The sequence below is a fragment of the Hyposmocoma kahamanoa genome, unplaced genomic scaffold, assembly GCF_003589595.1.
Source record: "Hyposmocoma kahamanoa isolate Upper Pololo Valley unplaced genomic scaffold, ASM358959v1 100021, whole genome shotgun sequence".
Classification (NCBI taxonomy): Eukaryota; Metazoa; Arthropoda; class Insecta; order Lepidoptera; family Cosmopterigidae; genus Hyposmocoma; species Hyposmocoma kahamanoa.
Genome location: NW_020653200.1, coordinates 3,124,436 through 3,137,421, shown reverse-complemented (window position 1 = coordinate 3,137,421; position 12,986 = coordinate 3,124,436). Strand labels below are relative to the sequence as shown.

General features: G+C 35.0%; 1 protein-coding gene across 1 annotated transcript in view; it reads right to left on the bottom strand.

The window, feature by feature from the left end:
* LOC113239890 (eukaryotic translation initiation factor 4 gamma-like) overlaps positions 1-9,503 on the bottom strand; it is a 34,819-nt gene extending 25,316 nt beyond the window's left edge. The window contains exons 1-4 of the mRNA XM_026477055.1: positions 9,154-9,503; positions 2,755-2,780; positions 2,482-2,642; positions 2,257-2,369 (exon numbers count right to left, since the gene is read on the bottom strand). Of these exons, the coding sequence (XP_026332840.1) occupies positions 2,257-2,369; positions 2,482-2,642; positions 2,755-2,780; positions 9,154-9,209 (356 nt within the window). The 5' untranslated portion in view covers positions 9,210-9,503. The remainder of the gene's footprint in view (positions 1-2,256; positions 2,370-2,481; positions 2,643-2,754; positions 2,781-9,153) is intronic.
* Positions 9,504-12,986: the final 3,483 nt, after the last annotated feature.

The following is a 12,986-nucleotide window of genomic DNA, read 5'->3' as shown; positions in this document are numbered from 1 at the left end:
ACAACACGACAAATACCATCTTAAAGGGTTTTAAAGATACTTAGTGGCATTTTATTTTAAAAACGAATACCATGGAACAAATAAGATCATTGTATGGAACAATAATCCCAAATACTTTTTGTCGCAAATTGTTCTGAAAACTTAAGGTGGTTACTTGTCTAAATCCACAGATTAGCTAATCAACGCGGGCATTACCTAATTATCAACAAATACAAAAAGGTGGAGCGTGCACAAGACAATAATGGAATGAATGAGCAAAAAAATAAGAAGCCTAGAAACGTATGATTCTTTCTCGCAATATAAGATGTCGTAGTTCCTTAAACTACAGGTTTTCCTAGATAAGGGATAAAGTAGCCCATGACCATGACATTATAAAGTAAGTGACAGTTACTATTAAGTACTTGTTAGGTCTTACCACAAGGAGACAGTAGAATGATATATTATTATACAAATACGTTTTTACTTGTATATTTATTTCGCTGTGTTATTTTTGAACAGTATGCTGTATATTTGTGTTCATTGTTTTTGTAAGAAATAAAATATTTTCCACCGATACACACAGCTGATAAATTAATTGCTTATATCATAGATTATTCACGTATTTGTTCATTGAAAAAATAATCTGTTGATCTTTTGAACAATTATGTTACAATGCTATCGGTAAATGAAGAAGTTTATTAAGTGGTATAGACGTTTCGAACGTTAATAAAATTACTGTTGATCTCACACGTCATACGTGACGTCACCTGCGGAAACTCCGTACATGAACGGAATACTGTGCATTGTGTCCTTGCAATTAGGGTCGTATTTCCAGTGCTTGAAATCATACTCAAGTCTACTCAAGTCCTGACTTGAGCATTGAGTAGAGTTCTGGAATACGACCCTGAATCTGGGTTCGATGTAGGTATAAATTAAGTAGCATTACGGAGCGACGTTACTATAGGTGTACCAGAATCTTGTCACATGTTAATTCAAAATATTATTTGTGTCAAATGGCTGTCTGCTAAACTTTTTTCACTTGAAAATGACCATTTAGTAGCAATAATTACTGAGAATGCTCTTCAATCTCAAGCAAAAAACATTGCAATAATGTTTATCGCAAAATCAGCGAAGAACTAGGTGCATTAAGTCACAATTCATGATTTAGCAGCGGGTCTCAAATATTGCCGATCAGTAGGAGTAAATAACCTTGATCTTTGAAATTTTAACGAAGCCGAATCAATATATTTGGCATATAATTTTTGTTGGTACTGATGCTGGTCGGCAAGGCTCGTAGTGTGCAGGCAATGATTGGTAAAAAAAAAAGATAAATTGCGTAAATGCAAGTTACTTTTAACTGCAAACATAAGTAAATCTATCACCTACAATGTAATTGACATAATTTTGTTTCATCTTAAAATATGTCAGAAATTGACCTTTCTCACACAGATTCATACAGATCTTAAAACATGTTCGAGGATAAATAAATTCTGATCAAATAAAATATATATGAAGTATCTAGTACATTTTTCCTACTATATTGATGTTGCCCACAACAAATTTCAATTGTTGTGGGCAACCGATGCCGTCAGATTCTGGTACATCTTCTCACACGGTGAAGCTCTTTAAATTTAGGTTTAAAAAATTATAATATTTGTTATTCTGCCAAAATCTAGTTTCTCTCGATTCTCTGCCATTGCATGGCAGTTGAGTCTCAATATAGTGTCAGTGGCATGGCAGTGATGGCATTAATTCATTCAATCACTAACGATCGATGTTGCCCCATTAAAACTATCATGGAAATTACTATGCAAGTCTTAATTTTTATCTCGTTCAATTCAAATTTAGATTTGTGTAATGTAATTTTCATAAAATAAAACTATGGATAATCGATATCAGCATTTAAATCGTAAGTAAAAACTAATCGAAAAACGTCAAATAATTAGTAGACTACGCAATCGACATGCCATTGAAGAGAATACCAAAAAATTGCAATGACAGTTGATTACTAATTCGATGCATAGCCACTGACAAGCGATTTCTCTTAACTATTAGCAGAATACGAAACGTGGAAAAATCCTGCCCTTGACAATCTACTGACATAAACTGACGTCCAGGATAGCCGTCGGACAAGTTGACGAAAGGGCTTCGACGAAACTGAGAAACAGGAAAACACCATAGACCCACCAACTACCATATCCTATACACACTACAGCCTCAAAGTCAGTGGTAGAAGGTGTCTGCTTTGGTGTCCCATGGCATGGAAATAATATTTACCTAGGATGGGTATTTGGCCGAGTCCCATGTTGATTCGCTCTATATGGGAAGTTGGGATACTGCGAGCGCGTTTGTTGAGTCTGGTTCGGCGCCGTCACGTAGTTATGACCAGCCTGCAATTGCCACCCAACACATAAATCTAATTCTAAGAAAATTGTTTTAAATATTCAAAAATAATGATGCCGTAACATTATAATTCTACGCTACATTCATATGCTAACTAACCATGGTAGATTTCGACATGTCCTGTTGAGGTGCCGGCGGCGCCGACGGCTGCGGCGTCTGTGGTACTCGTAACGCCGCTTGCGCCGAGGACTGTGCGCCGCCGGCAGTGCTTGGCATATAGGCCGGGCCAGTGGCGCCTGCTGGGTGGTAGCATTCTGCTCCTGAAAATGTACCTCAATATGAATTGCTGTCTACGAATAATGCATGTACTGTTGTTATGTAATCAATGATACTGCGCCAAAGGCTCACGCGATCTTCAAGTCTTCAACTTACTGTGTGGTGTTGACGCCCTTGGATATCTGTTTCGCGCTAAGGAAACTACTATAAAATTTTATTTGGAATACATATAAACACTAAACAAAGTTACAAACGAAACACCATGAACTTATTACAAGTATAGCAGGACTGTTATCCCACACAGTTGTGTTAGACCTACACGGATTTATACTCGTACGTTTATCACCATCGCAACAATAGCACATAAAACACAATCTAGGCAGGCAATTTAGGGCTGTGAAAGCATAACAAAGCAGACTGTCAATCTTTAAGAAGGCAACAAAATAAAAAGTCGTCTACATGTTATCTATAAAAGTGCTGACTTACTGGATTGAGTTAAAAGTCTATAATGATGCGAAGGCAGCACGCAGCTCGTATTGGAATATCGAGAGTTAGTGTGCTCATGTTTCAGAGAATTCGTATTGTTATGTTGGGGTCTGAACTGTACAGAAACATTATTCAGGGGCTGAAAATTGATTTGATTTGCATTCATGTGCTGCGCCACCGCCGAATGGGGCATGTTCAATGTTGTTTGTAAACTTTGTGCGACATCAATCGCAGTTTGTTGATGCTGATTTCCATGTGAGTAAGAATTTATTGAATTACTCGTTCCCCTTAGAGCCACCATCTTAATCTCATGATACAAATCTTTCAAAAAATGTATTAACCATATATTGAACCATTCCCAAAAAGATGGTGATAAGATCATCGAGATAATATATATGCAGCGAGTACCAACTTCTATGTTATCATCTCATACCAGAATACATTTGAAAATTTCTTATGTAAAAACTCTTTAATGGTATTTGTAGATGTTAGGTATTTAAGAAATTGATAACATCCATCATTAATAACGCGGATATTATTAATTAGTGAAATACCGTTCTCAATTCGAGATTTGTTTGCAAAACGAGTGAGTGTAAACCATGTTGCTAAAATATATGCAGTCCACTCCGCACACACACAATTTTAAATAGTAATTTAATGCAGCATAGAGAAAATCGATAAGGAAACGGCGCGCTACATAGCTGTACGCTCGTGCTGAAATTAATGCCACCGCGACACTTTCACGTTGACGCCCACTACTATCACAAAGTTCACACAACCAATAATATATTTCATTTATATAAACTAACGTCAGAAATAATAATCAAGAGAAATTTTCGGAAAATTGACCGCAGACGGTTCACCATGCTAAACACTTCATTTCGGTTTATAGAACTAGGGGCGAGTGCACGAAAGAGACAAACGTACAGTGTTCGTGTCTACTATAGATTCGGGGCGTTCCCCAGTTACACCCTCGCACCTAATACCAAATAAACCGGCGGGAAAAGTTTTTCGCGCGCTATACATTGCCGTGCAGAATCGAGTCCAAAAGCAAGCGCAAATCGGTTGACAGCAATGAATGAAGAAAATGTATCTTCAAGTGATACTATGAACACAATATGTCTGTAAGTGACAGTGGGGTTGATTTTAACTCAAGGGTGAATCGGAGTTGCCAGATCTGAGAAATATACGGCAGCGCGGTTATCGAAGATTCGTATCGAGAACATTTAAAAATCGATTTGTTTAAATTAGGATTACAAATTCGGGTGCGACAAAACTTCTAAACTCTTTATGGATGACAGAGAAGCACGTGGGTACAGGACTTGAAATTACTTCACCGATTACATAAGCTGACGTAGGTACCTAATAAATATACGAGTTTAGTAGTAGCAGAGATAGACAACCGGGTAGCCGGGTAGTTTCGTTGAGTTACTTAATAAATTAACTTCCATATACCAAAATTTTGTAACACAACTATAATTCGAATTCATAAAATTCCTTGTCCTATAATTATTATCCTCTGTTTGTTTTGTATTGTTTGGCCAAAGTTCACTAACTGATATAAAACATTAGTCATAAAGTTCCACTGCGACACTATGAGGTTGTTTCGTGTTGTAATTATATCTTATTAAAAATACACTGATAAATTGAGGATACTTGCCAAATTGAATGTTAGTGGTAGACCAGCAATATTTTTATTTTATTGATTATGATACCTAGATCCCCATTCCGTTTTTGATGCAGTAAAATGAGAAATAATTCACATTGAACTTGGCGTTTTTCCGATTAATATTTTTGGTAACCACAATGGTTTACTTGGAAAGACAGAACTTCTTTTAAACTAGTCACATTAAACATTTTTACATTAACGTTCAAACAATGGTTAAAACAAATGGTTTCCCAACAGTTCACATTTTTATGAAACTGTCACATTGTTAAGTCTTAATTGAATTACAATTTCTAACATTAAATTATTACATGCCGTATGTAATATTATTATTATTACTATTTTTATTAATCTATTATTATTATAAGAGTACCATTATTTTAACAAAAATAATTAAAACTACATTTACATTTACGTTAGCAGTTTGTGTAATTAAACAGGTCGGTATAAGGATTGCGTTTGCCAATTCTCTTCTTTTTTTTAATTTAAAACTGTATACTAATTAATACTTGAAGTGTAGTAGCGTAATGGTTCGATCTACCGCCCTCCCAAGCAGAAGCCGAGGGTTTGAATTCGGGCTTGCACCTAGTGTTTTGCGGAATTTATGTGCGAAATTTAATTTGAAATTTACCATGAGCATTCCGGCGAAAGAAATCATCGTGATGATACCTGCATGTGGAAGAAGCGTGAAACGTGTGATATCTCCAGTGCGGTCTATGGCCTAAACCCTCGCTTGAAGAGAGCCGTGCTCACAGTGGGACGTACTACGTGGGGGTGATGATAGAGATAATGATAGCGAGTAATGTTTTATTATATGTACTTTGCAGTATTTTTTTAATTTATAATATACTTAAATGCCAATGTCAAGAAACTGTCCATGTTTGTGATTAATACGGTCTGCCATTGATTTTTTGTTCGTTAAGTCGATATTTAGTTGATTAGTGAAATCAAAATATATCTAAAAACAATAATAAAAAAAAAAACTAAAAATACTCATCAGCTTTAATTCCAATTCACCAGCTTAAATGTGACAAAATTTCTGTTTTGGGACAGTCCCATATCTTCTACTTAAGTTTTGTTTATAGTGCCCCTACTTATTAACCTTTGGTTATACGGGAAGAGCACTATTACCTGTGCAAGCAAGCCTGACCCCCAGGTCAGACACAGGCTTTATCCGATTTTCATAAACTTGCCTTGGGTGAACACCCCCAGGTGTACGAACAACAGTCTCGGTATGGTCCGTACCGGAGCTGTTGGCTCCCTTATTGCACAAATAGCAGTTGCCACCACTAAGCAGTTGATGCTGAACTCAACTACTAAATTTTCACTTTGGTTGCTGTCGGTATGCTGACTACCCAAAGCGTCTCTGCAATTCTAAAACTCCTACGCGGCTGAAAGGACTGGAGGATATGTAACTTATTCTCTACTAGTTCTCCGGACTAGTACCGGAGATGTCACTCGCAGCTCCAACTTAAGAACAACTCGCGTGACTCGTGCATCTTTTCGCATTTGGCCTTCGTCTAGTCCGCTATTAAGACGCGTTAACTGTGCAAATAGCGTGCAGGATAGACGCCCTGGCCCCACGTCACCAGGGCAAACGAAGGAGTCCATCCCAACTACAGTTAACTACAATGTCCTAACATGTCCGTACCCAGAGCCCGGGCTCTTAGGGTGTCTGATGGTCCCGGGACCATCAGACACCCTAAAAGGCGTATCACTGGAGGAGTATTCAGCTGGAACGCTCACGGTACCCTAGTCTTATCGGGCTGGAAATCCCTATACATTGGGTGAGCAAATAGGGACAGCTGTTTGGGACACAAGAGAAGAATATTTAAATTGCCATTATACACTAAATTAACAAATTCTAGAAATTGTTATTAAACAAACACATGGTGAGAACCTATGTGTTTCTTTTCTGTCACACATACCATAGCCTCGGCAAACTACATTATATTTTCTCAGCACCTGTGAATTGGGCAAAAGTATATTGTTGACACTAAACTTACCTAATACAGAAAACAATATTATTTCAAATGTCTTAGAAGTTTCAGCAAAATCTATTAAATTAGAATACTTTAATTGCTATAAAAAGGAAAGAAACATATGTATTAAGTGAAGAATCTTGGGCATAATAATATTAGGCTCATTTATCAGAACTAATTATACAAACAAAGATAACAAAGCAGAAAAATGAGAAATAGCAATAACTAACAATTATACTTTTTCAAATGTCTTCGCCAATATAAATAACAGATTATAACAGACTTGCAACATTCATACAAAATAATTGAAAAAAATGTTCAAAGTTCTGACCCTTAGAAATGCATAATTCCTATAGATAACCTATTGGCAAAAACTTGGCCGAAAATCGGTCAGTAAATTGATTTGAAACAACTTTTCTCATACTAATTTCATATTTTTAAATTTATGTAGACAAGAGATACTTCAGTTATCGCATCGTATGTAAAGCACACTATTTTTTATTTCTCCCATTTTTCAAACTGATTCTATTCTATTTGTGTATTCTGAAGCAGAGATAAATTAATATTTTAAAAATAATCAAAAATAGAATATCATGGTACATGCAACAATATGGCCTCATTGTGGTTTTAATAATTATGGTCTTCAGAGTCTATACTACTTCTGCTTGAATGGACTTTTTTTCCCTACTAATACAGTTCATTTTGCTTGGGTCAAGCGCAAGGGCACTGGTTTTATTATTGAAATTATTATTGAAAAATGTATATCATACAGTATAAGTGTCCTATTTAGTTCAGTTGATATAAAAAAAAATCATTAGTATACATAAAGTACCTATTTTAATACAGCAGTTTTCTTGTGAAATTTCAGATAAATAACATTGTGATATTTTTCTATTGTGAAAATTTTTTGAAATCATGTTTTCACACCATAGTAATCAGTGTATATCCTCAATATTACTATATATTTTCTCCAAAGTGATTGACTTAACACTTTCACTGTTATGCGGAACCATACAAAGCCATTTGAGGTATACTTGTTTGTTTACTTTTTGTTCAAAATGGATTGGAACAGACTACAGTATAGACTCTTAACAATATTTAATGAACTAATTCAAAATTCTTACAGAATAAGATCAAACAAGTCTAAATATTTATTCACTGCCTGTGATAGACAAAAATTATATGCCTTATCTTGAACTAACTTAATTACACTGCTACATGATTTTATTCTATTTAACCAAAGAGGAACTCTGTTGTTTTTTAATTACAATTAAGGGAATCCATTTTGTATTATTTGCACAATAAGACAAATGTAAAAGAAGTATCACATAACACTCATCTAGTACTTCAACATTTTAATCACAAGTTAAATTTGAAATTTTCAATAATTATAGTTATGTTTTGAGTTCACCTATTTTAGTCCTACCACATATATCTCTAGGGGCAGTGCCTAATAATAGGTATTATGTATTTTATCTACCATGAGTTAGCAATAAGCAATTTGTATTTTTGCAAGAGAATTTTAAAAATAAAATAATGGTGACTACTGAACATTTACCTGAATATGTTTTTTAAATATTTGTAAATAACTTTTGGAAAATAAACATTGGTCTTCCATTATGTAGTGAACATTATTAACATTCATTAAAATATTAGGAGAATCTACCAGTTACCACATACCTAGTTCAAACAAAGGCACAACTCCAGATAAATATTCGCTTACAGAAAGACATTCGCTTTGCAGTATACTATATTGATTGAGCTGGTTCTGCTGTTACAGCATATTGGGCAAATTTTATTATATTCAAATTACATTTTGTAATATAACAAACAAAATTATAAATTATAAACAACAATGTTTATAATTTACCATTTCGTTTGTAGAATTTGCCTCTCATACATTACTAAGCCCAAGGTTTACACTTACTTACCTGGAAGTTACAATGAGGTCAAAAAAGGCTTATAAACACTACATTCCATTACTTAATATTGGTTCAAATAAGTAAAATATTCTTTTTTAACTACCAGTTATTAAAAAACTATGATAAAATACTATACATTTTAGTTGTAATTTTTACAATAATTATAACTTGTTATACAGTTACATATGGTTATTTTGGTAGCTATCAACTTTGAGTAATAGAAACCTTATGAGCAATGAGCCACATTAAAACTCACAGTATGTATTGTCCAAGAAATCAAGTGGCACAAACGTATTTTCACTAAATTTGTTTAGGCATGATTATGTATATCAATTACATGAATAACATTGCACATAATGCGATATTAATGGGAGCAAAAATACAAAACATTAAAACCGTAACTATTCGCAAAATGCGGTTCAACCAGATGCTGAAGTGGCATTTATTACATAAATATATTGATAAAACAACGATAAACGTGAAATTAAAAAAAGGATACGGTCCGGGCCCGCGCTGATTCGGCGCCAACGGCACCTGATTCCCGTTGCCACTCATAATCTTGGCAGCATAGGTATCGGGACACGTACACCTCTCAAGGTGGCACGTAAAATCGCCCTAACCGATTGTAGGACACATCCGGCACATAGGTGGAGGTGATGTACCGACGTCAGATTGACAAGTCACACGATTTAATTTAGAACATTTAAAAACAACGTTTCTAGCAAAAACATTGTACACCACTTGCGAATTCACAATATATATTTTCAGGTGAAATATATAGCATCACTGGAAAGAGAACCAGTCACTAAACAAACGACAGTACAAAATGGCGGATGTTAACCAATAAACAAACGTGATTGTCACTGATAAAGTCCAAAACTTTAATATGCACTTAATTTTAAGACTTGCGTTGTTGTATTTATTTCGTATACGGATAAAAAAATGTAAAAATATTTTGTTTGGAATAACAATATTAGTACAATTTTTTAAAATCTTAAAACTGTCATTCGATCGTTCACGTCTACTCACGTCACGCTGTGCCATGCCATGCCTCGCATGGTTCGCAGTAGAGACGTAGAGATACTTCTCTACAAGTCACGAGTAATCGAATTAAAAAATATACCATAAATTTACCCATAGAGTTCTTTAGTGTAACAATAAATTATATTAAAAATGTATTAATTGTTTTACTGTTTTGTTATGTTACGGATGTTAACTGTTATTAAATAGTTTAATGCAAAATTTGTCGATTTTAATCACAGGCACCTATATTAGAGTACACTTTGCAAGTCGAGTCGCAAACCCGATGCTACAAAATCGATAGATCTTGATTGGAGGCGATCTATCGGAGATGTTATGTTTTGTGCAAGCTTCGGAAAAGTAGAGATGGGCGTTGGATGGATTATTCGAATCACCTGAAACGTCCTATCGACGTTTAGTACGGTAAAGAGTTTCTGTTCCTGTTACGTCGTGCTCGGAGTTGAGACATAATCAGTTAGAAGAGAAAGACATCTCTACGCGCTTAAGTTTTGCCTATTTCCCCTCATGCTAAACCGGCGAAATGTTCGTTTCCTAAATTGGAACTAATCGAGAATCGATTCCGGACTCTATTTCTTTAGATGAGTTCGGCGCTTATCATAAATCAAAGGCGCTCGGCATTGACTTACAATTATATGGACGTCGGGTCCGCGCTAAAAAGTGTCCGCACTTGTAAGGCGCTAAAATCGTATACAGAGCGCTATCTCCGCTTTAGTCTTCATTTGTTCTACTGACAGCGCGATTCTGCGATGACATTACAATTTAAATTTCGAATAGGTTGACTTGGGACATTTTTTTCGTGGTTTTTGTATTAGACCCGTCGTCCATTTATTTGTAAGTCAATGGCGCTCGGCCAATAGTGTTCACATGTTTGTCCGTCCACATATAAAATGCATACTGGTTTAGCCCAAAAAAATTGCCACAATTACAACAAAATAAAGAATTATAAAACAACAAAATATAAATTAACAAAATCTCATCTTGTTCTATTTCTGCGAATAATCAGGATCGATTATTCGCTGAAATAAAACAAGATATTCCCAAATAGAATATTGATCTACTTTAATTAAACGTTATAATCATATTTTGATTACAGTAAACTAAGGAAACAAAAAAAAAACAGTTTCAAGATTCAAACCAGACATTTGCATGTCGATAATTAATTATCGATAGATTATTTATGGTACAACACTAAAGAAATCCGCCATTTGTAGTTCAGTTTTTGTTTAGATAATGCACGTTCATTGTGTAGTTAGGGCAGCTCCTTTCCTTTATTTTTTTTCTATCCTCTAAGATAAAATTAGTGTTACCTTTTATTTTTACTAATTTATGCACGCCATAAACCCTAAAAAACGTCACGGCGGAAATGAATGCAGGCAGTCTAAGGTTGTGCGTATTTTAAACTTTTTTTTTTTTAACTATTACCGGTTTAGTGTGACCGCTATGAAAATGAAATATTTTAGTTGCAGCAACTCCCTTATCGCTACGTAGAAAAAACTTTGTCTAATGTAGCGAGTTTCTTTTCCAGTTACGTCGTGCTCGGAATAGATACATAATCGGTTGCAAAGAGAAAAACATCTCGACGTGCTAGTTTTGTCTATTTCCCCTCATGCTAAACCTGCGAAATGTTCGTTTCCTAAATTGGACAAATCGGGAATTGAAGCCGGACTCCATTTCTTTAGATGAGTAAATTATAGGTTCAACGAATGCTAATGATTTTAATTTCACTTTGTAATATCTACACCGCTCTTTAGAATAATAATGAACACTACTCTTTATTCACAAAATTCTACATAACACTTAGAACATATAAATAAATTAATATTGACAGTAAAAGTTATTTCATTACTATTGTATTCAAGTAATTTTTCTTTTTTTTTTTCATTCACTAGAATATGTTTCATTTTTGGGTCTCTAAATATTTATCTTTAATTGTTGCAAGCAAACATTATGACACCCTTTACCTGTCACTACGTATATAATATTTTTCGTGGACTTTGTATTTGACCCGTCGTCCATTTGTTGGCAGAGCTATGCTAAAGAGCCTATAGAATGGAAAAAAAATAAAGAACTCCAATTTCAAACTATCCACAAACTATTTAAGGGATCGTTCGAAATTTGGGTCTCTTTATATTGTCCTATTATAGTATTCATATATAAAAATACTAAGTGGCAACATTGAAAAGCTCTTGTCTGTCAGCTTGACATTTGTTTGACGATGAGGCAATAGGGATGGGCAAGTGAAAAAATAAATCGATATTATATCGAATCGATTTTCACGAACAGTAATAAGTCTAGATAAATATATCAATATCTTGATATTTTCACTAAAAGCATCCCTAAAAAAATTTATGAAGAATCGTATCAATCCTTGAAACCTCTTGTAGTGCTAAAAGTACAGTCAAGAGCACATCAAGCTTGACACTTTGTGCTTTGGATCATTCTTATCGTAAGCGGCATAAAGTTGGATTTAAGTCTAAAGTTTGACGTGCTCTTGGTACTACATGTCTGGACCAAACGACATTGAATACTGACTATGTCCAAAACATATCCAATTTAATACTAGAAACAAATCTGTTCTCGACGTATCGAGACATAAAATATCCATTATACAAATAATGTTCATGTGAAGTTTCGATGTTATGATTATTAAACAAAGATTGAACACTTAGAAGAAAATTCATTTCAATCTGGTTGGATTTGAACCAATGCCAGCAAACCGTGCCAGAGGCTATGCCTAAGCTATGGCACGAACCAACGGACCTGGCGAATTATTCCATGTGTTTGTTGCAGATCTTTGTTTTTGGTTTTTAACGACTTTTGCCGTAGCGCCATCTGTGAGAATTGTATGAAAGCTTTTTTCACTCAGCGAGGGCCCTTTACAGCTACCAGCCGCTGACTAGAAATGTCACTTTATGAATTACAATTAAATTTTATTGAATGTTAGGATGGATTCGAACCAACGTTTCTCACCATGCCGTGCCAGACGCTACTCCAACTAACTCTCCATTCTACAGAGGTAAGTTTTGACGAGCACGGCGGCGCAAAGGTTCGTACTGTGGACGGATGAGATCCCAGATTCGATTTCTGAGTGAATTCTTGTCCCGGAGTGAATTCCGTTGCTCTGTTATTCATAGTCCAATGAATTCCTTAGTATGAGTCCAGGTAGTTGGTGTGATTATCTGGCACATAATTACATTACAAATGTAAGCACATTGACCTACCAATGGTCAATGTGTAAGTAGATAACTTTGAAGAACTCCCTAACATCTGAAAACGAACAAATTTTACTTG